At 53.6% G+C, this 27,569-nt stretch overlaps 2 protein-coding genes and 1 long non-coding RNA gene across 5 annotated transcripts in view; 1 reads left to right on the forward strand and 2 right to left on the reverse strand.

The window, feature by feature from the left end:
* Positions 1-3,280, reverse strand: part of RHPN1 (rhophilin Rho GTPase binding protein 1) — a 58,396-nt gene extending 55,116 nt beyond the window's left edge. Inside the window, exon 1 of the mRNA XM_072151010.1 lies at positions 3,175-3,280. The gene's annotated coding sequence lies outside the window, so the exon portion shown is untranslated. The remainder of the gene's footprint in view (positions 1-3,174) is intronic.
* A 4,129-nt stretch (positions 3,281-7,409) lies between these two features.
* On the forward strand, positions 7,410-27,513 carry TOP1MT (DNA topoisomerase I mitochondrial). Of its 3 annotated transcripts, none has more exons than XM_072151007.1 (20): positions 7,410-7,599; positions 12,470-12,523; positions 12,998-13,083; positions 13,305-13,407; positions 13,498-13,550; positions 14,290-14,386; positions 15,199-16,310; positions 19,321-19,436; positions 19,974-20,095; positions 20,302-20,424; positions 20,524-20,711; positions 20,782-20,926; positions 21,407-21,550; positions 22,889-23,074; positions 24,997-25,065; positions 25,504-25,618; positions 25,709-25,836; positions 26,189-26,283; positions 26,644-26,793; positions 26,919-27,513. In XM_072151007.1, exons 2-20 carry the CDS (start codon positions 12,473-12,475, stop codon positions 27,019-27,021), a joined length of 3,186 nt encoding a protein of 1,061 aa, XP_072007108.1. In that variant the 5' UTR covers positions 7,410-7,599; positions 12,470-12,472; the 3' UTR covers positions 27,022-27,513. The 3 variants fall into 3 exon arrangements, with proteins under 3 accessions (XP_072007108.1, XP_072007109.1, XP_072007110.1); XM_072151008.1 differs by lacking the exon at positions 7,410-7,599 and adding an exon at positions 7,630-7,727; XM_072151009.1 differs by lacking the exons at positions 7,410-7,599; positions 12,470-12,523; positions 12,998-13,083; ... (2 more) ...; positions 14,290-14,386; positions 15,199-16,310 and adding an exon at positions 17,311-17,468.
* LOC140132352 (uncharacterized) overlaps positions 13,950-27,569 on the reverse strand; it is a 35,287-nt gene continuing 21,667 nt past the window's right edge. The window contains exon 3 of the long non-coding RNA XR_011855596.1: positions 13,950-14,065. This is a non-coding gene — a long non-coding RNA (uncharacterized lncRNA). The remainder of the gene's footprint in view (positions 14,066-27,569) is intronic.

Here is a 27,569-nt window from a genome sequence, read left to right on the forward strand (position 1 = left end):
ACCATCCATCTCATCTCCATATATACCGTATATACCTTCCATCTCTATATATACCGTATATACCATCCATCTCCATATATACCGTATATACCTTCCATCTCTATATATACCGTATATACCATCCATCTCATCTCCATATATACCGTATATACCTTCCATCTCTATATATGCCGTATATACCTTCCATCTCCATATATACCGTATATACCATCCATCTCCATATATACCGTATATACCATCCATCTCCATATATACCGTATATACCATCCATCTCCATATATACCGTATATACCATCCATCTCCATATATACCGTATATACCATCCATCTCATCTCCATATATACCGTATATACCATCCATCTCCATATATACCGTATTTACCTTCCATCTCTATATATACTGTATATACCATCCATCTCATCTCCATATATACCGTATATACCTTCCATCTCTATATATACCGTATATACCATCCATCTCCATATATACCGTATTTACCTTCCATCTCTATATATACTGTATATACCATCCATCTCATCTCCATATATACCGTATATACCTTCCATCTCTATATATACCGTATATACGATCCATCTCCATATATACCGTATATACCTTCCATCTTCATATATACCGTATATACCATCCATCTCATCTCCATATATACCGTATATACCATCCATCTCCATATATACCGTATATACCATCCATCTCCATATATACCGTATATACCATCCATCTCCATATATACCGTATATACCATCCATCTCATCTCCATATATACCGTATATAGCTTCGATCTAAATATATACCTTCTATCTCTATATATACCGTATATACCATCCATCTCTGTGACCAGCTTTACCCACCTCTCTCTCCCCTGTACCCACCTGTCTCCCCCCCCAGAACCCACCTCTCTCCCCCCCAGAACCCACCTCTCTCCCCCCCAGAACCCACCTCCCTCCCCCCCAGAACCCACCTCTCTCTCCCCTGTACCCACCTCTCTCCCCCCCCAGAACCCACCTCTCTCCCCTGTACCCACCTCTCTCCCCCCTGTACCCACCTCTCTCCCCCCTGTACCCACCTCTCTCTCTCCTGTACCCACCTCTCTCTCCCCTGTACCCACCTCTCTCTCCCCTGTACCCACCTCTCTCTCTCATGTACCCACCTCTCTCTCCTCTGTACCCACCTCTCTCCCCTGTACCCACCTCTCTCTCCCATGTACCCACCTCTCTCTCCCCTGTACCCACCTCTCTCTCCCCTGTACCCACCTCTCTCTCCCCTGTACCCACCTCTCTCTCCCCTGTACCCACCTCTCTCCCCTGTACCCACCTCTCTCCCCTGTACCCACCTCTCTCTCCCCTGTACCCACCACTCTCCCCTGTACCCACCTCTCTCCCCTGTACCCACCTCTCTCTCCCCTGTACCCACCTCTCTCCCCTGTACCCACCTCTCTCTCCCCTGTACCCACCTCTCTCCCCTGTACTCACCTCTCTCTCCCCTGTACTCACCTCTCTCCCCCCTGTACCCACCTCTCTCTCCCCTGTACCCACCTCTCTCCCCCCTGTACCCACCTCTCTCTCCCCTGTACCCACCTCTCTCTCCCCTGTACCCACCTCTCTCTCCCCTGTACCCACCTCTCTCCCCCCTGTACCCACCTCTCTCCCCCCTGTACCCACCTCTCTCTCCCCTGTACCCACCTCTCTCTCCCCTGTACCCACCTCTCTCCCCCCTGTACCCACCTCTCTCTCTCCTGTACCCACCTCTCTCCCCCCTGTACCCACCTCTCTCCCCCCTGTACCCACCTCTCTCTCCCCTGTACCCACCTCTCTCTCCCCTGTACCCACCTCTCTCTCCCCTGTACCCACCTCTCTCTCCCCTGTACCCACCTCTCTCCCCCTGTACTCACCTCTCCCTCCTGTACCCACCTCTCTCCCCCCTGTACCCACCTCTCTCCCCCCTGTACTCACCTCTCTCTCCCCTGTACCCACCTCTCTCTCCCCTGTACCCACCTCTCTCTCCCCTGTACCCACCTCTCTCCCCTGTACCCACCTCTCTCCCCCCTGTACCCACCTCTCTCCCCTGTACCCACCTCTCTCCCCCCTGTACCCACCTCTCTCCCCTGTACCCACCTCTCTCCCCTGTACCCACCTCTCTCTCCCCTGTACCCACCTCTCTCTCCCCTGTACCCACCTCTCTCTCCCCTGTACCCACCTCTCTCTCCTCTGTACCCACCTCTCTCTCCTGTACCCACCTCTCTCTCTCCTGTACCCACCTCTCTCTCCTCTGTACCCACCTCTCTCCCCTGTACTCACCTCTCTCTCCCCTGTACCCACCTCTCTCTCCCCTGTACCCACCTCTCTCTCCCCTGTACCCACCTCTCTCTCTCCTGTACCCACCTCTCTCTCTCCTGTACCCACCTCTCTCTCCTCTGTACCCACCTCTCTCTCCTGTACCCACCTCTCTCTCTCCTGTACCCACCTCTCTCTCCTCTGTACCCACCTCTCTCCCCTGTACTCACCTCTCTCTCCCCTGTACTCACCTCTCTCTCCCCTGTACCCACCTCTCTCTCCCCTGTACCCACCTCTCTCCCCCTGTACCCACCTCTCTCTCCCCTGTACCCACCTCTCTCTCCCCTGTACCCACCTCTCTCTCTCCTGTACCCACCTCTCTCCCCTGTACCCACCTCTCTCTCCCCTGTACCCACCTCTCTCTCCCCTGTACCCACCTCTCTCCCCCCTGTACCCACCTCTCTCCCCCCTGTACCCACCTCTCTCTCCCCTGTACCCACCTCTCTCTCCCCTGTACCCACCTCTCTCCCCTGTACCCACCTCTCTCCCCTGTACCCACCTCTCTCCCCTGTACCCACCTCTCCCCCCTGTACCCACCTCTCTCTCTCCTGTACCCACCTCTCTCTCCTCTGTACCCACCTCTCTCCCCCCTGTACCCACCTCTCTCCCCCCTGTACCCACCTCTCTCTCCCCTGTACCCACCTCTCTCTCCCCTGTACCCACCTCTCTCTCTCCTGTACCCACCTCTCTCTCCTCTGTACCCACCTCTCTCTCCTGTACCCACCTCTCTCCCCCCTGTACCCACCTCTCTCCTCTGTACCCACCTCTCTCCCCTGTACCCACCTCTCTCTCTCCTGTACCTACCTCTCTCCTCTGTACTTACCTCTGTGTCCGCTCTGTCTCCGCTCATCCCTCTACATGTGAGAACATCTACGGAGAGGGCGGGACACACTGCACGATTACGTCATGCTCTAACCACAACCAATCGGAAGGGCAAACCTGGGAGACCAGGACCAATCAGCAATGAGTAGGCGGGGCTGTGGAGACAGCGCAGAGGCTTAGAGGACCGGGTCTCCCTGACAACGAGAGGATTGGAACGCTAAGGGCGGGGCTTAGAGCAGTGGGAGGAGAGATTCACGGAGGGGGTGTGGCTGCCATCTAGTGGTGGGTGGTGGATTGTGGCAGCGCAAGGAAACAGGTACAAAACCTAGAGCGCAGCTCACACCCTGCGACTCCCAGACCCTGCGCTTATACGGATTCACTCAGCTTCAGCTCCATGCAAACTCTCAAACTGGACGGCGCACCCCTATATACAGCGCAAAGGAGAGAGCACCCCCCATATACAGCACAAAGGAGAGAGCGCCCCCCGTATACAGCACAAAGGAGAGAGCGCCCCCCCGTATACAGCACAAAGGAGAGAGCGCCCCCCGTATACAGCACAAAGGAGAGAGCGCCCCCCGTATACAGCACAAAGGAGAGAGCGCCCCCCGTATACAGCACAAAGGAGAGAGCGCCCCCCGTATACAGCACAAAGGAGAGAGCGCCTCCCGTATACAGCACAAAGGAGAGAGCGCCTCCCGTATACAGCACAAAGGAGAGAGCGCCTCCCGTATACAGCACAAAGGAGAGAGCGCCTCCCGTATACAGCGCAGGGGAGAGAGCGCCCCCCGTATACAGCGCAGGGGAGAGAGCGCCCCCCGTATACAGCGCAGGGGAGAGAGCGCCCCCCGTATACAGCGCAGGGGAGAGAGCGCCCCCCGTATACAGCGCAGGGGAGAGAGCGCCCCCGTATACAGCGCAGGGGAGAGCGCGCCCCCCGTATACAGCGCAGGGGAGAGAGCGCCCCTCGTATACAGCGCAGGGGAGAGAGCGCCCCCCGTATACAGCGCAGGGGAGAGAGCGCCCCCCGTATACAGCGCACAGGAGAGAGCGCCCCCCGTATACAGCGCACAGGAGAGAGCGCCCCCGTATACAGCGCACAGGAGAGAGAGCGCCCCCGTATACAGCGCAGGGGAGAGAGTGCCCCCCGTATACAGCGCAGGGGAGAGAGCGCCCCCGTATACAGCGCAGGGGAGAGAGCGCCCCCCGTATACAGCGCAGGGGAGAGAGCGCCTCCCGTATACAGCGCACGGGAGAGAGAGCGGCCCCCGTATACAGCGCAGGGGAGAGAGCGCCCCCGTATACAGCGCAGGGGAGAGAGAGCGCCCCCCGTATACAGCGCAGGGGAGAGAGCGCCCCCCGTATACAGCGCAGGGGAGAGAGCGCCCCCCGTATACAGCGCACAGGAGAGAGAGCGCCCCCCGTATACAGCGCACAGGAGAGAGAGCGCCCCCCGTATACAGCACAGGGGAGAGAGCGCCCCCCGTATACGGCGCAGAGGAGAGAGCCCCCCCCTATACAGCGCAGGGGAGAGAGCGCCCCCGTATACAGCGCACAGGAGAGAGCGCCCCCCGTATACAGCGCACGGGAGAGAGCGCCCCCCGTATACAGCGCACGGGAGAGAGCGCCCCCCGTATACAGCGCACGGGAGAGAGCGCCCCCCGTATACAGCGCACGGGAGAGAGCGCTCCCCGTATACAGCGCAGGGGAGAGAGAGCGGCCCCCGTATACAGCGCAGGGGAGAGAGCGCCCCCCGTATACAGCGCACGGGAGAGAGCGCCCCCCGTATACAGCGCACGGGAGAGAGCGCTCCCCGTATACAGTGCAGGGGAGAGAGAGCGGCCCCCGTATACAGCGCAGGGGAGAGAGAGCGGCCCCCGTATACAGTGCACGGGAGAGAGCGCCCCCCGTATACAGCGCACGGGAGAGAGCGCCCCCCCGTATACAGCGCACGGGAGAGAGCGCTCCCCGTATACAGCGCAGGGGAGAGAGAGCGGCCCCCGTATACAGCGCAGGGGAGAGAGCGCCCCCCGTATACAGCGCACGGGAGAGAGCGCCCCCCGTATACAGCGCACGGGAGAGAGCGCTCCCCGTATACAGTGCAGGGGAGAGAGAGCGGCCCCCGTATACAGCGCAGGGGAGAGAGAGCGGCCCCCGTATACAGCGCAGGGGAGAGAGAGCGGCCCCCGTATACAGCGCAGGGGAGAGAGAGCGGCCCCCGTATACAGCGCAGGGGAGAGAGAGCGCCCCCGTATACAGCGCACAGGAGAGAGAGCGCCCCCCGTATACAGCGCACAGGAGAGAGAGCGCCCCCCCGTATACAGCGCAGGAGAGAGAGCGCCCCCCGTATACAGCGCAGGGGAGAGAGCGCCCCCCGTATACAGCGCAGGGGAGAGAGCGCCCCCGTATACAGCGCACAGGAGAGAGTGCCCCCGTATACAGCGCACGGGAGAGAGCGCCCCCGTATACAGCGCACAGGAGAGAGCGCCCCCCGTATACAGCGCAGGGGAGAGAGCGCCCCCGTATACAGCGCAGGGGAGAGAGCGCCCCCCGTATACAGCGCACAGGAGAGAGCGCCCCCCGTATACAGCGCAGGGGAGTGAGAGCGCCCCCCGTATACAGCGCAGGGGAGAGAGAGCGGCCCCCGTATACAGCGCAGGGGAGAGAGCGCCCCCCGTATACAGCGCACGGGAGAGAGCGCCCCCCGTATACAGCGCACGGGAGAGAGCGCTCCCCGTATACAGCGCAGGGGAGAGAGAGCGCCCCCGTATACAGCGCACAGGAGAGAGAGCGCCCCCCGTATACAGCGCACAGGAGAGAGAGCGCCCCCCCGTATACAGCGCAGGAGAGAGAGCGCCCCCCGTATACAGCGCAGGGGAGAGAGCGCCCCCCGTATACAGCGCAGGGGAGAGAGCGCCCCCGTATACAGCGCAGGGGAGAGAGCGCCCCCCGTATACAGCGCACAGGAGAGAGCGCCCCCCGTATACAGCGCACAGGAGAGAGAGCGCCCCCCCGTATACAGCGCAGGAGAGAGAGCGCCCCCCGTATACAGCGCAGGGGAGAGAGCGCCCCCCGTATACAGCGCAGGGGAGAGAGCGCCCCCGTATACAGCGCACAGGAGAGAGTGCCCCCGTATACAGCGCACGGGAGAGAGCGCCCCCGTATACAGCGCACAGGAGAGAGCGCCCCCCGTATACAGCGCAGGGGAGAGAGCGCCCCCGTATACAGCGCAGGGGAGAGAGCGCCCCCCGTATACAGCGCACAGGAGAGAGCGCCCCCCGTATACAGCGCAGGGGAGTGAGAGCGCCCCCCGTATACAGCGCAGGGGAGAGAGAGCGGCCCCCGTATACAGCGCAGGGGAGAGAGAGCGCCCCCCGTATACAGCGCACGGGAAAGAGCGCCCCCCGTATACAGCGCACGGGAAAGAGCGCCCCCCGTATACAGCGCACGGGAAAGAGCGCCCCCCGTATACAGTGCAGGGGAGAGAGAGCGGCCCCCGTATACAGTGCAGGGGAGAGAGAGCGGCCCCCGTATACAGCGCAGGGGAGAGAGAGCGGCCCCCGTATACAGCGCAGGGGAGAGAGAGCGGCCCCCGTATACAGCGCATGGGAGAGAGAGCGCCCCCGTATACAGCGCACAGGAGAGAGAGCGCCCCCGTATACAGCGCACAGGAGAGAGAGCGCCCCCCGTATACAGCGCACAGGAGAGAGAGCGCCCCCCCCGTATACAGCGCAGGAGAGAGAGCGCCCCCCGTATACAGCGCAGGGGAGAGAGCGCCCCCCGTATACAGCGCAGGGGAGAGAGCGCCCCCGTATACAGCGCACAGCAGAGAGCGCCCCCGTATACAGCGCAGGGGAGAGAGCGCCCCCGTATACAGCGCACAGGAGAGAGCGCCCCCGTATACAGCGCACGGGAGAGAGCGCCCCCGTATACAGCGCACAGGAGAGAGCGCCCCCCGTATACAGCGCACGGGAGAGAGCGCCCCCGTATACAGCGCAGGGGAGAGAGCGCCCCCGTATACAGCGCAGGGGAGAGAGCGCCCCCGTATACAGCGCAGGGGAGAGAGCGCCCCCGTATACAGCGCAGGGGAGAGAGCGCCCCCCGTATACAGCGCACAGGAGAGAGCGCCCCCCGTATACAGCGCAGGGGAGTGAGAGCGCCCCCCGTATACAGCGCAGGGGGGAGAGAGAGCGCCCGGTGAGGGTGGAAGATGCGGTATTAGTTTTTCTTTAATTCTTGCTCTTGATAGGAATTCTGGGACTTGTAGTTCCTCGGTCACCTGGAGTCGGGCCGTTCTCTGACGTCAGGTCGTACTACGCTTACGACCCGTTCAGCGGCGTTGCGTGTGACGTCACGTCCCGCAGAGGCGGAGCTTCCGAGAGCGGGAGATCCGGGGAGACGCGGTGTGAGGGTGAGCGGGGGATGTCAGGTGAGTGACCAAGAGAGACACCGGGGAAAGCTGGGTGACCGCTACTACAGCTACCAGGCCCGGAGTAATGTCTGACCGCATGGAGGGAGGCGGAACCGGGGGAAACCAGCCGTGACAGATAACAGAGAGTAATAGATTGTATCCCCCTGTACAGTCTCCTCTCCCCGGGGTGTAATGGCTGATAACAGAGAGTAATAGATTGTATCCCCCCTGTACAGTCTCCTCTCCCCGGGGTGTAATGGCTGATAACAGAGAGTAATAGATTGTATCCCCCCTGTACAGTCTCCTCTCCCCGGGATGTAATGGCTGATAACAGAGAGTAATAGATTGTATCCCCCCTGTATAGTCTCCTCTCCCCGGGGTGTAATGGCTGATAACAGAGAGTAATAGATTATATCCCCCTGTACAGTCTCCTCTCCCCGGGATGTAATGGCTGATAACAGAGAGTAATAGATTGTATCCCCCCTGTATAGTCTCCTCTCCCCGGGGTGTAATGGCTGATAACAGAGAGTAATAGATTGTATCCCCCCCTGTACAGTCTCCTCTCCCCGGGATGTAATGGCTGATAACAGAGAGTAATAGATTGTATCCCCCCTGTACAGTCTCCTCTCCCCAGGATGTAATGGCTGATAACAGAGAGTAATAGATTGTATCCCCCCCTGTACAGTCTCCTCTCCCCGGAGTGTAATGGCTGATAACAGAGAGTAATAGATTGTATCCCCCCTGTACAGTCTCCTCTTCCCGGGGTGTAATGGCTGATAACAGAGAGTAATAGATTGTATCCCCCCTGTACAGTCTCCTCTCCCCGGGATGTAATGGCTGATAACGGAGAGTAATAGATTGTATCCCCCCTGTACAGTCTCCTCTCCCCGGGATGTAATGGCTGATAACGGAGAGTAATAGATTGTATCCCCCCTGTACAGTCTCCTCTCCCCGGGATGTAATGGCTGATAACAGAGAGTAATAGATTGTATCCCCCTGTACAGTCTCCTCTCCCCGGGATGTAATGGCTGATAACAGAGATTAATAGATTGTATCCCCCATGTACAGTCTCCTCTCCCCGGGATGTAATGGCTGATAACGGAGAGTAATAGATTGTATCCCCCCTGTACAGTCTCCTCTCCCCGGGATGTAATGGCTGATAACAGAGAGTAATAGATTGTATCCCCCCCTGTACAGTCTCCTCTCCCCGGGATGTAATGGCTGATAACGGAGAGTAATAGATTGTATTCCCCCCTGTACAGTCTCCCCTCCCCGGGATGTAATGGCTGATAACAGAGAGTAATAGATTGTATTCCCCCCTGTACAGTCTCCTCTCCCCGGGATGTAATGGCTGATAACAGAGAGTAATAGATTGTATCCCCCCCCTGTAGAGTCTCCTCTCCCTGGGATGTAATGGCTGATAACAGAGAGTAATAGATTGTATCCCCCCCCCCCCCCCCTGTACAGTCTCCTCTCCCCGGGATGTAATGGCTGATAACAGAGAGTAATAGATTGTATCCCCCCCCCGTACAGTCTCCTCTCCCCGGGGTGTAATGGCTGATAACAGAGAGTAATAGATTGTATCCCCCTGTACAGTCTCCTCTCCCCGGGGTGTAATGGCTGATAACAGAGAGTAATAGATTGTATCCCCCCCCCCTGTACAGTCTCCTCTCCCCGGGATGTAATGGCTGATAACAGAGAGTAATAGATTGTATCCCCCCTGTACAGTCTCCTCTCCCCGGGATGTAATGGCTGATAACAGAGAGTAATAGATTGTATCCCCCCTGTACAGTCTCCTCTCCCCAGGATGTAATGGCTGATAACAGAGAGTAATAGATAGTATCCCCCCTGTACAGTCTCCTCTCCCCGGGATGTAATGGCTGATAACAGAGAGTAATAGATTGTATTCCCCCTGTACAGTCTCCTCTCCCCGGGGTGTAATGGCTGATAACAGAGAGTAATAGATTGTATCCCCCCCTGTACAGTCTCCTCTCCCCGGGATGTAATGGCTGATAACAGAGAGTAATAGATTGTATCCCCCCTGTACAGTCTCCTCTCCCTGGGATGTAATGGCTGATAACAGAGAATAATAGATTGTATCCCCCTGTACAGTCTCCTCTCCCCGGGGTGTAATGGCTGATAACAGAGAGTAATAGATTGTATCCCTCCTGTACAGTCTCCTCTCCCCGGGATGTAATGGCTGATAACAGAGAGTAATAGATTGTATCCCCCCCCTGTACAGTCTCCTCTCCCCGGGGTGTAATGGCTGATAACAGAGAGTAATAGATTGTATCCCCCTGTACAGTCTCCTCTCCCCGGGGTGTAATGGCTGATAACAGAGAGTAATAGATTGTATCCCCCCTGTACAGTCTCCCTCCCCGGGTGTAATGGCTGATAACAGAGAGTAATAGATTGTATCCCCCCTGTACAGTCTCCTCTCCCCGGGATGTAATGGCTGATAACAGAGAGTAATAGATTGTATCCCCCTGTACAGTCTCCTCTCCCCGGGATGTAATGGCTGATAACAGAGAGTAATAGATTGTATCCCCCCTGTACAGTCTCCTCTCCCCGGGATGTAATGGCTGATAGCAGAGAGTAATAGATTGTATCCCCCTGTACAGTCTCCTCTCCCCGGGGTGTAATGGCTGATAACAGAGAGTAATAGATTGTATCCCCCCCTGTACAGTCTCCTCTCCCCGGGGTGTAATGGCTGATAACAGAGAGTAATAGATTGTATCCCCCCCTGTACAGTCTCCTCTCCCCGGGGTGTAATGGCTGATAACAGAGAGTAATAGATTGTATCCCCCCTGTACAGTCTCCTCTCCCCGGGGTGTAATGGCTGATAACAGAGAGTAATAGATTGTATCCCCCCTGTACAGTCTCCTCTCCCCGGGGTGTAATGGCTGATAACAGAGAGTAATAGATTGTATCCCCCCCTGTACAGTCTCCTCTCCCCGGGATGTAATGGCTGATAACAGAGAGTAATAGATTGTATCCCCCCTGTACAGTCTCCTCTCCCGGGTGTAATGGCTGATAAGAGAGTAATAGATTGTATCCCCCCTGTACCAGTCTCTCTCCCCGGGGTTTAATGGCTGATAACAGAGAGTAATAGATTGTACTCCCCCCCTGTACAGTCTCCTCTCCCGGGGTGTAATGCTATAACAGAGAGTAAGATTGTATCCTCCCCCCCTGTACATCTCCTCTCCCCGGGGTGTAAACCGGGGTGTAATGGCTGATAACAGAGAGTAATAGATTGTATCCCCCTGTACAGTCTCCTCTCCCCGGGGTGTAATGGCTGATAACAGAGAGTAATAGATTGTATCCCCCTGTACAGTCTCCTCTCCCCGGGATGTAATGGCTGATAACAGAGAGTAATAGATTGTATCCCCCCTGTACAGTCTCCTCTCCCCGGGATGTAATGGCTGATAACAGAGAGTAATAGATTGTATCCCCCTGTACAGTCTCCTCTCCCCGGGATGTAATGGCTGATAGCAGAGAGTAATAGATTGTATCCCCCCTGTACAGTCTCCTCTCCCCGGGGTGTAATGGCTGATAACAGAGAGTAATAGATTGTATCCCCCCCTGTACAGTCTCCTCTCCCCGGGGTGTAATGGCTGATAACAGAGAGTAATAGATTGTATCCCCCCCTGTACAGTCTCCTCTCCCCGGGGTGTAATGGCTGATAACAGAGAGTAATAGATTGTATCCCCCCCTGTACAGTCTCCTCTCCCCGGGGTGTAATGGCTGATAACAGAGAGTAATAGATTGTACCCCCCCCCCCCCCCCCTGTACAGTCTCCTCTCCCCGGGGTGTAATGGCTGATAACAGAGAGTAATAGATTGTATCCCCCTGTACAGTCTCCTCTCCCCGGGGTGTAATGGCTGATAACAGAGAGTAATAGATTGTATCCCCCTGTACAGTCTCCTCTCCCCGGGATGTAATGGCTGATAGCAGAGAGTAATAGATTGTATCCCCCCTGTACAGTCTCCTCTCCCCGGGGTGTAATGGCTGATAACAGAGAGTAATAGATTGTATCCCCCCTGTACAGTCTCCTCTCCCCGGGATGTAATGGCTGATAACAGAGAGTAATAGATTGTATCCCCCCTGTACAGTCTCCTCTCCCCGGGATGTAATGGCTGATAACAGAGAGTAATAGATTGTATCCCCCCCTGTACAGTCTCCTCTCCCCGGGGTGTAATGGCTGATAACATAGAGTAATAGATTGTATCCCTCCTGTACAGTCTCCTCTCCCCGGGATGTAATGGCTGATAACAGAGAGTAATAGATTGTATCCCCCCCTGTACAGTCTCCTCTCCCCGGGATGTAATGGCTGATAACAGAGAGTAATAGATTGTATCCCCCCTGTACAGTCTCCTCTCCCCGGGGTGTAATGGCTGATAACAGAGAGTAATAGATTGTATCCCCCCTGTACAGTCTCCTCTCCCCGGGATGTAGTGGCTGATAACAGAGAGTAATAGATTGTATCCCCCCCTGTACAGTCTCCTCTCCCCGGGATGTAATGGCTGATAACAGAGAGTAATAGATTGTATCCCCCTGTACAGTCTCCTCCCCTGGGATGTAATGGCTGATAACAGAGAGTAATAGATTGTATCCCCCTGTACAGTCTCCTCTCCCCGGGGTGTAATGGCTGATAACAGAGAGTAATAGATTGTATCCCCCCCTGTACAGTCTCCTCTCCCCGGGATGTAATGGCTGATAACAGAGAGTAATAGATTGTATCCCCCTGTACAGTCTCCTCCCCTGGGATGTAATGGCTGATAACAGAGAGTAATAGATTGTATCCCCCTGTACAGTCTCCTCTCCCCGGGGTGTAATGGCTGATAACAGAGAGTAATAGATTGTACTGATTGTGTCTTTCTTCTTGCAGGTGATGATGGTGGCTGAGGATGTTCTGCAGCAGCTGTCGGGGGGCTCTGAGCTGGTACGGTTGGGATGTGGTTGTGCCCCCTGTGGTTAGATGTGTTGGGGTCTTCTGCTACTAATGTGTCCATGGACCATGAATGTGTTTGGGGGTTGGGTCTCCCCATTGGCTGCCGCTCTTATGCTTCGGGGCTCATTACATATTCTTCCCCCCCCCCCCCCTTAGTTTCTCTATTCTCTGCACTCGCTAAGTGAATGGTGAGTCCCCCGGATTGTGAGACCCCCGGTTGGACCCCCAGGTGTGAGCCCTTGATGGCAGGTCCTGAGGATCCCTCTCTCTATATCCATGTCCCAGGGTGCTGTACCTGAGACCACCACTGGGGGAGCTCCTTGTACATGGTTCAGTAGTGAGAGCGCTCGGCTCCCCCTAGTGGTGACTGCAGAGCACAGCAGCTTATTATACAAGGTGCAGGAGATCTGGAACTGGGTAACAGGATACAACCAGTGTTATGAAAGTCTTCTCTGTGTATTGTAGAGCCCCAGGGGCCCCAGCAAGCCTGTGAAGATAAACCGGACACAGTGTATGGTGGACGGGTCCCGCTCCAATCCTGACCCGCACAGGTAACCGGAGGATGTTGCTTATACAAGGTACAGGGCTGCCAGGAGTAAAGGGACCCCAGACCTGTATGCTCTCTGTTCTGGGTCCTGTTAAGGGATCTCTGTCATGTGACCAGAGTGTATGGACCCTTATCTATCTCATCACTTTCCATCTTGTACTTCTGCCCTGCATTACCTCTTCTCGGCCTGCAGGTGGCGCCATAATACCTTCATATCTCGTGCAGGAGGAGAACGTTTAATGGAGACCAAAAAAGAGAACAAATTGAGGAGGATCCCGGCAAGAAGGAGCCATCTCCCCATCAGCGGTCACACAATGGATGCACAGAGGTGAGAGACGCAGTGTGTACAGAGGCCGAAGCACAGAAAGATCCTCTGACCCCCTAACTTCTGAGCTGTCATATAACTTATTCCCTGCAGGTCGACTCTGCCCAGGCCTCAGAGACGCTGCTGCAGGAGGACGTCGTGTCCAGGTAAGATCCCATCTAGTCCAGGTCATGTAGTTGGCGATAATGAGGCCCCTTGTAAGACCCCTTTATGTCCTATTGCTGCAGGATCTGAAAAGATATAGGATGCTGCTAAGTTTTTTTTCTGTGGGTCAGACCGCACAGGTCTTACACATGTAAATGTGTATAGAGAATTCTCTCTGACTGCACACATTCATGCACCCCCTTATTGTGTAAATGAGGTGCATATGCCAAGCCTTGCACTGCTCCCCCTGAGGCTAGGGGTAGTATTGCAGCGAAGCCCCTTTCATTTCTAGCCCTATTTCTTAGGTCATATGTATCCCCCTACACTAGAAGGTTAAGTGCTGTCATGGGGGTCTGACTGCAGAGACCCCTGATGTTTCTGTTCTGGTGACCTCTACATCCAGACTCTATGGTTACCCCATTTTGCCAGCCTTTGAGGCGTTGAGACTGAGGTCATTGGGTCTTTACGTTATTTGTCTGTAGCTCCTTGGAATATTGGGAGGATTCCAGTCCTTCTCCTGGAAAAGCGATGAAGATGAATATCACAGATGTGGACTTGTACGTCCCATAAGCCACATTCTATAGACTCTATTCTTAGACGTTACGTATCTTTATAGACCAGATCTTGGGCTCACATCACGGCACATCTAGAGATGCTGATAAAAAGATGCTATCTCCTAGTCCTTGAAGGCTGAAACACTGGCTAATAATTTGGGACTAATCCTTCATCCCTCTGTCCTAGGTTACCGAGAACAACCTCCGGGGTAGATGAGAACAGCAACTTGCCACAAGAGGACTCTGAGGACAGGAAGAAGCACCGTAACAGCAAGGAGCAAGAGGTACGTGGGGGGGCAAGTGACTGCGCTACTTGGGTATATACACAGCACAGTCTTGGACACATCACACCCTCATGGTGTAGAGCAGCAGAGGAGCAGCACTGGCATCAAGGGAAAATCCCATCAATCAGTGGTTATGGAGTCTAATCCCCATGTGATGATGGTTCAGATCTGCAAGGAACCTAAAGGGGTCTCGAAGATTCCCCTGAAAGAGTGAAAAGGTTTTATAATCCAGATGTCCTGCTGGACTAGAGGGGATTGTTGTGATGATCGAGGGGGGTATTGGCTGTCAGACACCTTCACATAGATCCTGTATGATAGGGGATACATGTTGAACTTCAAACTCCCCCTTTAAGAATTGAAAACTAAATGGGGTTTGCCCTAAAAGAAACAAGATCATGGTAAGGTTTGTGTGTAGGACCTGCAACATTTGAGAGATCAGGGGACTGGCTGTCTCCTATAGAGCCACATGCAGAATGGAGGACAGGTCCACATCCCCTGCTATGCGATGGCTTCCAGGACACGTGAGGGATGTATTCTTTTGGTGACTCATCCCCTTTTAAGAAGTCATATACGACCCATGTAAACCTGTATATTCCCAGGTCTATTTCAGGAATAAAAAAAATAAATGAAATTGATTGGTCATCAATATCAGATCAGTTGGGACCCATTGCCTAGCATTGTGTCTGCTGCAGCGATAGGGCAGGCATCTAATAATATAGGATGACTCCTAGTGATATTAAAGAGGTCTATCTGTATTTCCATGTTATCTTCTATTCTTAGGATGGGTGATAACTAACACTTTACTTCTCTAGTTGTCTCATAGGATTTCTGATCACAGTATTGACGCACCGGACCACGCCGCAGATGTGCGCGGTGATCCGCCTGACCATGAGGAGCAATCGGAGAACGATAGAGATCAACTGAGAGAACCCAAGGACTCCAGGAGTAATGTTGGAGACAAAGTCTACAAAGAGAAAGAAAACTTTAAGGAATCGTCTAAAAAACGAGACCAAAGAGGCGGAGAAGAGAAGAAACTAAAGGAGCATAACGAAGATGTGAAGGACCATCCCAAGAGGAAAGACAAGGTGGGAACTGAGAAGGGCGAGACACAGGAGAAAGCAAAGGACAGGATCAAGAAGGAAGACCACAAGGAGAAGACTACAGGGACCGGCTCCAAGAACAGCAGCAAGGAGAAGCACAAGGACCACTCCAAGTCCAAGGAGGACAAACACAAGGACCACGCCAAGGAGGACAAACACAAGGACCACGCCAAGGAGGACAAACACAAGGACCACGCCAAGGAGGACAAACACAAGGACCACTCCAAGGAGGACAAACACAAGGACCACTCCAAGGAGGACAAACACAAGGACCACTCCAAGGAGGACAAACACAAGGACCACTCCAAGGAGGACAAACACAAGGACCACTCCAAGGAGGACAAACACAAGGACCACTCCAAGGAGGACAAACACAAGGACCATTCACAGAGAAGCAAACATGAGAAGCGGGTGAAGAAAGAGAAGGAAAGTGACATCAAAGGAAGCCCCGTGAAGAGGATCCTAGTGGACCTCGACTTATTCCAGGAATCCCAGACCGAAGACAAGAAGCATAAATCCAAGGACCTCTCCAAGGGGAAGTCCCGCATCAAGAAGGAAACAGAGGAAATAAAGCAAAAGGATGAGAGTAAGAAGCACAACAAGAAAGACCACAAAAGGGAAGAGAATTGCGAAGAAACTAAAGGGATAAAGAGGGAACTAGAAGACGAGGAGGAGGAACCGGGGCCCGGACAAAAGAAACCAAAGCCTGATCCCGAGGGCAAGGAGAAGGCAAAGAGTAAAAAGAGGAAGACTGCGGGTAAGGAAGGAGAGACCAAAGCCAAGAGGATCAAGGAGGAAAAGCAAGAGGAGTCCAAGTGGAAATGGTGCGTGCACATGAGGTCAGGGGTCACGGTAGCCATGGTGGATGATGGGGGTAGTGTTCTGCTAGATTCTTAGGTTATCATTCTTTGTGTCTACACCTTCCCTTGTATCACCATCCATTTCATTGTCACTGATCGCTCTGCAAATACAATGACGCGTGAGGCCGGTCCTGGAGAATCCATCCCCTCCAGGGCTGAACTCGTGTGTTTACCTCCTGTAATCGCTTCCTCATAGAATAGCAATCAGTCGCGACACTCCCGGCCCTGCCGCATAGGAGAGGCTTCCTGCTATAGGGATCAGTCTCGTTCTTAGTACACAGCTCATGGGTGCAGCCCGATCTATGATGCGATAGAGAAGGTGCAGTCACATGTGGCTTTTGTATTGCGTTTACAAACTCAATGCAAACAACTTGGGCTCGGCCCAATTGCATTTCCGTTTTCACTGAAATACGTGCGACTGGTAAGCAGCACCCTGTGTTTTGCGTTGTTTAAATGCAACACATTGGGTGCTGGTTATTGGCCGAGCCCCTGGTGCTATAAATGCCGCACCCAGATTGGAGGGTCTAGCGATTCATGGAAGCGTTGGTGCAGCCCTACCCCTGCTGTGCTCAAATAGGGAACCTGTTCTGATCCTGAGGGGTCAGTGCTTAATTATATCAGAAGCCCCCCATATAAATCATCATGCAAGTAGAGTGGGATTGTTTGGGTCTTTTTGTAATTTATTTATACAAGATGTAATGTTAACCCTATCCCTGTCATACGGAAAATAAAGTTTAGGTCCTGAAGGAGTTAATGACTAAATTGCTTAAAATCTGAGCTGCTGAAATTAGTTTCCAAACATAAAGTGCAGCAGTGTTCATGAAGGGGTTAAATACGTGGAGGTAATGTCTGTTGTCGGTGGTGTTCTCCTCCATGACCTTGTTTATCATAAAACTACAGCTCCCAGCATGCAGCTGGCAGGGCTGTGATCTGATTGGCTGCTCTGCAGGAAGTGTCTCCTCAGTGCTGCAGACATGTGTGTGGCGGGCGCTGTGTATGTGACATGCTCAGCAATGGCTGCAGACTGTGGTGTGTACTCAGGACCCGCTGCAGCCCCCGACCGAGGCTCCTGACTGTGAGAGCCCTGCAAGCGGGGAGCAATGAGCCGGCTGCCAGATCCTGGTGAGGGGGAGTGTGGCTGTATACCTGCTATATACAGGAGCAGGGAGCCGTACCCTTGTGTGGGGGATTGGGGCTGTACAGGAGCAGGGAGCTGGACCCTGATGAGGGGGAGTGGGGCTGTATACCTGCTATATACAGGAGCAGGGAGCCGTACCCTTGTGTGGGGGATTGGGGCTGTACAGGAGCAGGGAGCTGGACCCTGATGAGGGGGAGTGGGGCTGTATACCTGCTATATACAGGAGCAGGGAGCCGTACCCTTGTGTGGGGGATTGGGGCTGTACAGGAGCAGGGAGCTGGACCCTGATGAGGGGGAGTGGGGCTGTATACCTGCTATATACAGGAGCAGGGAGCCGTACCCTGATGAGGGGGAGTGGGGCTGTATACCTGCTATATACAGGAGCAGGGAGCCGGACCCTGGTGAGGGGGAGTGGGGCTGTATACCTGCTATATACAGGAGCAGGGAGCCGGACCCTGGTGAGGGGGAGTGGGGCTGTATACCTGCTATATACAGGAGCAGGGAGCCGTACCCTGGTGAGGGGGTAGTGGGGCTGTATACCTGCTATATACAGGAGCAGGGAGCCGTACCCTGGTGAGGGGGTAGTGGGGCTGTATACCTGCTATATACAGGAGCAGGGAGCCGGACCCTGGTGAGGGGGTAGTGGGGCTGTATACCTGCTATATACAGGAGCAGGGAGCCGGACCCTGGTGAGGGGGAGTGGGGCTGTATACCTGCTATATACAGGGGCAGGGAGCCGTACCCTGGTGAGGGGGTAGTGGGGCTGTATACCTGCTATATACAGGAGCAGGGAGCCGTACCCTGGTGAGGGGGGAGTGGGGCTGTATACCTGCTATATACATAAGCAGGGAGCCTTACCCTGGTGAGGGGGAGTGGGGCTATATACCTGCTATATATACAGGAGCAGGGAGCCGGACCCTGGTGAGGGGGAGTGGGGCCATATACCTGCTATATACAGGAGCAGGGAGCTGGACCCTGGTGAGGGGGAGTGGGGCTGTATACCTGCTATATACAGGAGCAGGGAGCCGGACCCTGGTGAGGGGGAGTGGGGCTGTATACCTGCTATATACAGGAGCAGGGAACCGGACCCTGGTGAGGGGGAGTGTGGCTGTATACCTGCTATATACAGGAGCAGGGAGCCGGACCCTGGTGAGGGGGAGTGTGGCTGTATACCTGCTATATACAGGAGCAGGGAGCTGGACCCTGGTGAGGGGGAGTGTGGCTGTATACCTGCTATATACAGGAGCAGGGAGCCGGACCCTGGTGAGGGGGAGTGGGGCTGTATACCTGCTATATACAGGAGCAGGGAGCCGGACCCTGGTGAGGGGGAGTGGGGCTGTATACCTGCTATATACAGGAGCAGGGAGCCGGACCCTGGTGAGGGGGGAGTGGGGCTGTATACCTGCTATATACAGGAGCAGGGAGCCGGACCCTGGTGAGGAGGAGTGTGGCTGTATACCTGCTATATACAGGAGCAGGGAGCCGGACCCTGGTGTGGGGGAGTGGGGCTGTATACCTGCTATATACAGGAGCAGGGAGCCGGACCCTGGTGAGGGGGAGTGGGCTGTATACCTGCTATATACAGGAGCAGGGAGCCGGACCCTGGTGAGCACATATACATACACTATATATCGCACACAGGGAGACTGATGCTACAATCTTCTTCTGCTTTCTGCCACAATGTGTGTCAGTTCCTCTGCTTGCTGGCATTGAGTGGAAACCTCCTGGTTTATAACTGCTGGCTGTATACATCCATAATCACCTTGTTACATTGTATCAGAGCAGAGTAGTCCAGTAATGTAGATGTATACGTCTTGCACTGGTTTTGTATCGTAGGTGGGAGGAGAAGAACCATGAGGATGGAGTGAAGTGGAAGTTCCTGGAGCATCGGGGTCCGTACTTTGCCCCCGCATACGAGCCGCTTCCAGACGATGTGAACTTCTACTATGATGGTGAGTGAGGACGTGTCCCTGAGAGGGGCTGAGAACAAGGTATCACATCTCCGCTGTATAGAGATGAGCCGTTACCTTGTGTGCAGGAGCTTTGGATGAAAGCAGACTTGTATTTCAACCCCTTTAATAGTTCTGTTCATCCTGAGCTGCCTGGTTCATAAGTGTTTATATACATTCAGTCCAACATCAATCCACTGTTCTGGGCACCTTATGTGTCTGGCGCCATCCCTCCATATAGTGGCCATGTCAGGGCACTACACCCCACCATGGCCGCTACACAGTGGCAAGAAGGCTTTCTCTGTTCCCTGGCAGAGCCATCGGTCTGGGGTCTGGCTGTCAGGCCCCCACTGATCTGATACTGATCATGGGGTTTAACTAGAGGTCTTAGGCCTGAACCCCACTTATCTATAGCTCTCCATCTGAAGGGGCCATGGATTGCACTCACTCTATAGAGATGTATGTATGGGGATGGAGATGTCTCAGCGGTGTCATACAGTAGATGTAGTGTTACCCGGTTCCCTGCTCTCTTCTCTGCAGGACAACCCATGAAGCTGAGCCCCGCCGCCGAGGAAGTGGCCACTTTCTACGGGAAGATGCTGGACCACGAATACACCACAAAGGAAATATTTCAGAAGAATTTCTACACTGATTGGAAGTCTGTAAGTGTTTATATGTAGATCCTATGGATAGCCGTGTATAGGGACCCTGCTGCTCGGCCATTGGATCCAGGTCAGGGGTGATCATACAGAATCCTCTCGAGGTCATGTGTATAGTACACGGAGCCGCCGCTGCCTCCATATCCTCTGTGGCTGATGAGGGGATGTGGCGGAGATCTACATTGACCTCAATATCTGTTCCCATTTAGCAAATGACCAAAGAAGAGCAAAAGAACATCAAACAGCTACACAAGTGCGACTTCTCTGAGATACACAAGTATTTCTTCGATAAGAATGAGGCCCGGAAAGCCTTACCCAAAGAGGCGAAGCAGGTGGGGACTGAGCCCCCCGGGGGGACATACTGTACGTTTGTAAACCCTTTGTTGTTGTTGGGGCTGTGACTTATGTTTCTCTCTCTTATATTTTGCAAGAAATTGAAAGAAGAGACCAATAAGATTCAGGAGGAGTACGGCTTCTGTATCCTGGACGGACACCGCGAGAAGATCGGGAACTTCAAGATTGAGCCCCCAGGGCTGTTCCGAGGCCGCGGGGATCATCCCAAGATGGGAATGTTAAAGCTGAGGATATTGCCGGAAGATGTCATCATAAACTGCAGCAAGTGAGTGGCCGCATTGTACATCTCCAAGACTTGTAGTTCAGAGATCAGAGCAACCTCCTCTCATCCTCAGAGACTCCAAGGTCCCAGAGCCGCCCCCTGGACACAGGTGGAAGGAGGTGCGTTACGACAACACGGTCACCTGGCTGGCGTCCTGGACCGAGAACGTGCAGGGATCCTTCAAGTACATCATGCTGAACCCCAGCTCCAAGCTGAAGGTGAGAAATGTAGACACAACCATGAATTAAAGGGGAGTTCCATCAATTCCAAACTGCTGCAATGATAGAAGCAGAAGCCAACCCCACTCAATCCTCAAAAACTGCTTTAAGATTTTAAATAAGCGCTTTACTTTTTAATTTTGGGGGGCTAGACCATGTATTGTATATAATGGGGTTGGCCTATGCTGCTTGCCGAGGGTCTGACCTCTGGGACCCCTAATGATCATGTAGTTGGGGGGGGGGGAGAGAACAGATCAAGCATCTGATGGAGTTCAGCTGAAATCCATGTGAGCTTATGCTGGACTTGTTGACCCCTGCGCCCCTAGCCATCAGCCGGTCACCATGATCTGTAGACCTAGGGAATAACATTACCCATCCCTAGGACACGGTCATGGCTCCTGTGCTCCACATGTCACAAGGGGTTAAATATAGACACCCCCCTGATATCGCAGCCTCATATTTGGGCCATGTCCATTGCAGGGGGAGAAGGACTGGCAGAAGTACGAGATTGCCCGACGCCTGAAGAATGTGGTGGATCAGATCCGCTCTCAGTATCGCCTGGACTGGAAATCCCGCGAGATGAGGAAGCGGCAGCGGGCGGTGGCGCTGTACTTCATAGATAAGGTACTGGTACTGGAGGTGGCGCTGTACTTCATAGATAAGGTACTGGTACTGGTGGTGGCGCTGTACTTCATAGATAAGGTACTGGCACTGGTGGTACTGGAGGTGGCGCTGTACTTCATAGATAAGGTACTGGCACTGGTGGTACTGGAGGTGGCGCTGTACTTCATAGATAAGGTACTGGCACTGGTGGTACTGGAGGTGGCGCTGTACTTCATAGATAAGGTACTGGCACTGGTGGTACTGCAGGTGGTACTGTACTTCATAGATAAGGTACTGGTACTGGAGGTGGCGCTGTACTTCATAGATAAGGTACTGGCACTGGTGGTACTGGAGGTGGCGCTGTACTTCATAGATAAGGTACTGGCACTGGTGGTACTGGAGGTGGCGCTGTACTTCATAGATAAGGTACTGGCACTGGTGGTACTGGAGGTGGCGCTGTACTTCATAGATAAGGTACTGGCACTGGTGGTACTGGAGGTGGCGCTGTACTTCATAGATAAGGTACTGGCACTGGTGGTACTGGAGGTGGCGCTGTACTTCATAGATAAGGTACTGGCACTGGTGGTACTGGAGGTGGCGCTGTACTTCATAGATAAGGTACTGGCACTGGTGGTACTGCAGGTGGTACTGTACTTCATAGATAAGGTACTGGTACTGGAGGTGGCGCTGTACTTCATAGATAAGGTACTGGCACTGGTGGTACTGGAGGTGGCGCTGTACTTCATAGATAAGGTACTGGCACTGGTGGTACTGGAGGTGGCGCTGTACTTCATAGATAAGGTACTGGCACTGGTGGTACTGGAGGTGGCGCTGTACTTCATAGATAAGGTACTGGCACTGGTGGTACTGGAGGTGGCGCTGTACTTCATAGATAAGGTACTGGCACTGGTGGTACTGGAGGTGGCGCTGTACTTCATAGATAAGGTACTGGCACTGGTGGTACTGGAGGTGGCGCTGTACTTCATAGATAAGGTACTGGCACTGGTGGTACTGGAGGTGGCGCTGTACTTCATAGATAAGGTACTGGCACTGGTGGTACTGGAGGTGGCGCTGTACTTCATAGATAAGGTACTGGCACTGGTGGTACTGGAGGTGGCGCTGTACTTCATAGATAAGGTACTGGCACTGGTGGTACTGCAGGTGGCGCTGTACTTCATAGATAAGGTACTGGCACTGGTGGTACTGGAGGTGGCGCTGTACTTCATAGATAAGGTACTGGCACTGGTGGTACTGCAGGTGGCGCTGTACTTCATAGATAAGGTACTGGTGCTGGAGGTGGCGCTGTACTTTGTAGATAAGGTACTGGCGCTGGCTGTGACCATCTCCTTCCCTCGGCAGCTGGCGCTCAGAGCGGGTAACGAGAAGGAGGAGGGCGAGACGGCGGACACGGTGGGCTGCTGCTCCCTGCGCGTGGAGCACATCAAGCTGTACTCGGAGCTGGACGCACAGCAGTACGTGGTGGAGTTCGACTTCTTGGGAAAAGATTCCATCCGATATTACAACAAGATCCCGGTGGAGAAGGAGGTAAAGGGGAAATCTTTCCAGGTCTCTGCTTGTTCTGTAACCAGCACAGCTGAGGGTTCGCTACAATAACGCAGTCCCCCACCTCAGCTGTCCGTAGTGTTGGGTCCGTATTCTAAATGTCCCTGGACAGCAAAATTATGTCTGGAAAGGGACAATACATAACACTGGCTGCAGAGAGCACAGAGCACAGCAGTGTGAGGTCTGATTACACATCTCTCCAGGGACAATACATAACACTGGCTGCAGAGAGCACAGAGCACAGCAGTGTGAGGTCTGATTACACATCTCTCCAGGGACAATACATAACACTGGCTGCAGAGAGCACAGAGCACAGCAGTGTTAGGTCTGATTACACATCTCTCCAGGGACAATACATAACACTGGCTGCAGAGAGCACAGAGCACAGCAGTGTGAGGTCTGATTACACATCTCTCCAGGGACATTACATAACACTGGCTGCACAGAGCACAGCAGTGTGATGTCTGATTACACGTCTCTCCAGGGACAGTACATAACACTGGCTGCAGAGAGCACAGAGCACAGCAGTGTGAGGTCTGATTACACATCTCTCCAGGGACAATACATAACACTGGCTGCAGAAAGCACAGAGCACAGCAGTGTGAAGAATGATTACACATTTCTCCAGGGACAATACATAACACTGGCTGCAGAGAGCACAGAGCACAGCAGTGTGAGGTCTGATTACACATCTCTCCAGGGACAATACATAACACTGGCTGCAGAGAGCACAGAGCACAGCAGTGTGAGGTCTGATTACACATCTCTCCAGGGACATTACATAACACTGGCTGCACAGAGCACAGCAGTGTGATGTCTGATTACACGTCTCTCCAGGGACATTACATAACACTGGCTGCAGAGAGCACAGAGCACAGCAGTGTGAGGTCTGATTACACATCTCTCCAGGGACAATACATAACACTGGCTGCAGAAAGCACAGAGCACAGCAGTGTGAAGAATGATTACACATTTCTCCAGGGACAATACATAACACTGGGTGCAGAGAGCGCAGAGCACAGCAGTGTGAGGTCTGATTACACATTTCTCCAGGGACAATACATAACACTGGCTGCAGGGAGCACAGAGCACAGCAGTGTGAGGTCTGATTACACATCTCTCCTGGGACAGTACATAACACTGGCTGCAGGGAGCACAGAGCACAGCAGTGTGAGATCTGATTACACATCTCTCCAGGGACAATACATAACACTGACTGCAGAGAGCACAGTGCACAGCAGTGTGAGATCTGATTACACATCTCTCCAGGGACATTACATAACACTGGCTGCAGAGAGCACAGAGCACAGCAGTGTGAGGTCTGATTACACATCTCTCCAGGGACAATACATAACACTGGCTGCAGAGAGCACAGAGCACAGCAGTGTGAGGTCTGATTACACATCTCTCCAGGGACAATACATAACACTGGCTGCAGAGAGCACAGAGCACCACAGTATGACGTCTGATTACACATCTCTCCAGGGACATTACATAACACTGGCTGCAGAGAGCACAGAGCACAGCAGTGTGAGGTCTGATTACACATCTCTCCAGGGACAATACATAACACTGGCTGCAGAGAGCACAGAGCACAGCAGTGTGAGGTCTGATTACACATCTCTCCAGGGACATTACATAACACTGGCTGCAGAGAGCACAGAGCACAGCAGTGTGAGGTCTGATTACACATCTCTCCAGGGACAATACATAACACTGGCTGCAGAGAGCACAGAGCACAGCAGTGTGAGGTCTGATTACACATCTCTCCATGGACAATACATAACACTGGCTGTGGGGTCACACCTGCTGATGGATCCCTTTCCAGATCTTTTCCTGGAGAAGCTCCTGATTCTTGGCAGCTCTGGGTCTGTGTGTATAATATATGGTGTTCTGCCCCTCAGGTGTTCAAGAACCTGAAGCTGTTTATGGAGAAGAAGAACCCGGATGACGACTTGTTTGACCGCCTGAATGTGAGTAACGAGGGGCGGCAGAAAATCTTTGTGTGAACCTGAGTACAGCGCCCCTCCTGGGGTCTAGGTGTAACTACTGGTGCAGTGATAGTGTTTTAAAGCCAGCGGTTCTGGGGCCCATAAATGCACCTGGTCCCAGCTGAGCGCGTGTGCTGTCAGTGGCTATAATCTGCTTCCAGGTGACTTTCTACCCCTCCCTATCTGCCCCCAATCAAGTGGTTGCTTATCAATAAAGCATCTAACAGATCTAATGTTCACCCGCACATCTGCTTATAGGGCAGGCGGGGTCGGGGATCACTTCCCATGTGCAGGGGAAGGGGGGGGTCGGGGATCACTTCCCATGTGCTGGGGAAGGGGGGTTGGGTTACACCCCTGGTTATAGTGAAGCAGGTCCTTGTGTTCTGCGGCTGGTGACTGCGGCCATCTTTGTTTCTCCAGACTTCCATCCTTAACAAACACCTCCAGGACCTGATGGACGGACTGACTGCCAAAGTGTTCAGAACCTACAACGCCTCCATCACCCTACAGAACCAGCTGAAGGAACTCACCAACCGTAAGTGCCGGGCTGTGCCATGGGAGGATGAATGGGGGCGACCCCTGCACATTGTGGGATTCGCTTGTCACGTCTTTCCTCCTCTCGCAGCTGATGACAACGTTGCAGCGAAAATCCTGTCCTATAACCGAGCAAACAGAGCTGTAGCGCTGCTGTGCAACCACCAGAGGGCGCCACCCAAGACCTTTGAGAAATCAATGCAAAACCTACAGGCAAAGGTACTGGGGGTGCGGGGGTCTGGATCTGGGACTCCTCCCCCCTGACTTCTGGTGCGTCATTTCTAGACCCCCTAAATTGTTTCCATCCCTTTACTACCAAATTCTTTACGGGATTGTCCTTCACGGAAACCAACTCTTACCCATAAGGGTCTCCAGCGCTCGAGAGGACCCCCTAGTCCCTCAAGAGCCCCCTCCGAAATCTGGGACTTGTAGCGTTACCACATCCGAAAAAATGTAAACTTTCTGTGTATATGAAGGTATAACAAGGGGCGGCCCCTCTGGCCAGATATTGGGGTTCATCCTTTGGTTTGGGGGGGGGAGCGCTCACCTGATTAATTGTTTCTCCCTGTAGATTGATGCGAAGCAGCAGCAGCTGAAAGAAGCCAAGAAGGAGCTGAAGAAAGCGAAAGCCGACTACAAGAACAACAAGGCGGAGCGCTACAAGAAGTAAGGACCCGCCCCCTGCTCCTCCGCACAGACGTACGCAGCTCCCCTGCTGCACCCATGTCTGAGGCCGAGCGCCTCTACAGCCCAGCAGCGACTTCTCTAGTCCTGCCCAGAGCTGTGCAGTGACTGTGACTGCTGCTCTGGGTGCAGCTTGTGTACTGTATAGAAGAGGGTGGGATTGTGACTACAGATTTGGGTGTGACTGGAGTATAATGCAGAATGTGTTGGGACTATTGCAGCTCTAGATGTGGAGACAGAATTGTAAATGCAGCTGTGGATGTGACTAGAGTCGTTCAGCGGATGATGGGTGATGTAGTGGTTGTCTGGCCGCCTCTTCACTGCTGACAACTTACTTTATAGGGAAGTGGAGAAAAAGAAGAAGCAGGTGGAGCGTCTGGAGGAGCAGCTGATGAAGCTGAAGCTTCAGGCCACCGACAAGGAGGAGAACAAGCAGATCGCTCTGGGCACGTCCAAGCTGAACTATCTGGACCCCCGGATTACCGTGGCCTGGTGAGGAGCGGGGGTCTCTGTGTAACCCTTGAGTAGCCACAGTGTTGCTATTGCTAGTAGTAGTCCCGTTGCGCTCCTATAGGGGGCGATGTACATGCGATTAGTGACCCATGACCTTGCTGCAGGTGTAAGAAGTACGGCGTGCCCATCGAGAAGATCTACAACAAGACGCAGAGGGAGAAGTTCGCCTGGGCCATCGACATGACCAACGAAGACTTCGAGTTTTAACCTCTGCCCTGCTGGTGCCTGCACACAGCTGAGGTGCCGTCCTGGTGTCCCAGCGCTGGATCCAGACCCAGATGTGTGAAGTATTATAGAGAATTGTCTCCTGTGATTGGTTTCTGGAAAAGCTGGGTGACCAGCACTAGACTACAGCACCCCCCCCCCCTCTGCACTTATACTGTACATACAGCTGCTGTCATGGCAGTCACCCAGCTTTCCAGGAAACTGAACAGCTCAGGATTACAATGGGAAGGGGGGATATTCCTCACTCAGGGATTTTTTGAGTCGTTTTGTTCCATTTTCGTTGTTTCCGAGCTGACGACGAACGGTCATTACAGAAGTAAAAGACTGAGAGATGTTTGTTAGTTCCGCAGGTCGAGCGTTCTTATGTTTCCACGCGCAGCCAGTGCTTTAATTTATTTCAGTCTTGATTCTTTTTTTGTTACTTTTCATATTAAGTAAAAAAAAAAAAGGGAAATAAAATGACTATTTGTGTAATTGTGGATCTTTGTCTTGTGGTAACGACGATGGGGAATTGAATTATTTGTGTTTCG

This window comes from Engystomops pustulosus, chromosome 5 (assembly GCF_040894005.1).
Source record: "Engystomops pustulosus chromosome 5, aEngPut4.maternal, whole genome shotgun sequence".
NCBI lineage: Eukaryota > Metazoa > Chordata > Amphibia > Anura > Leptodactylidae > Engystomops > Engystomops pustulosus.

What these genes read in the sequence shown, in the direction of transcription:
- TOP1MT (XM_072151007.1), top strand. Translation starts at nt 12,473, where the DNA reads ATGATGGTGGCTGAGGATGTTCTGCAGCAGCTGTCGGGGGGCTCTGAG. An exon ending in ACTTGTTTGACCGCCTGAAT is followed by an intron (nt 25,066 to 25,503) that starts GTGAGTAACGAG and finishes TTGTTTCTCCAG; the next exon opens with ACTTCCATCCTTAACAAACA. An exon ending in TGCAAAACCTACAGGCAAAG is followed by an intron (nt 25,837 to 26,188) that starts GTACTGGGGGTG and finishes TTCTCCCTGTAG; the next exon opens with ATTGATGCGAAGCAGCAGCA.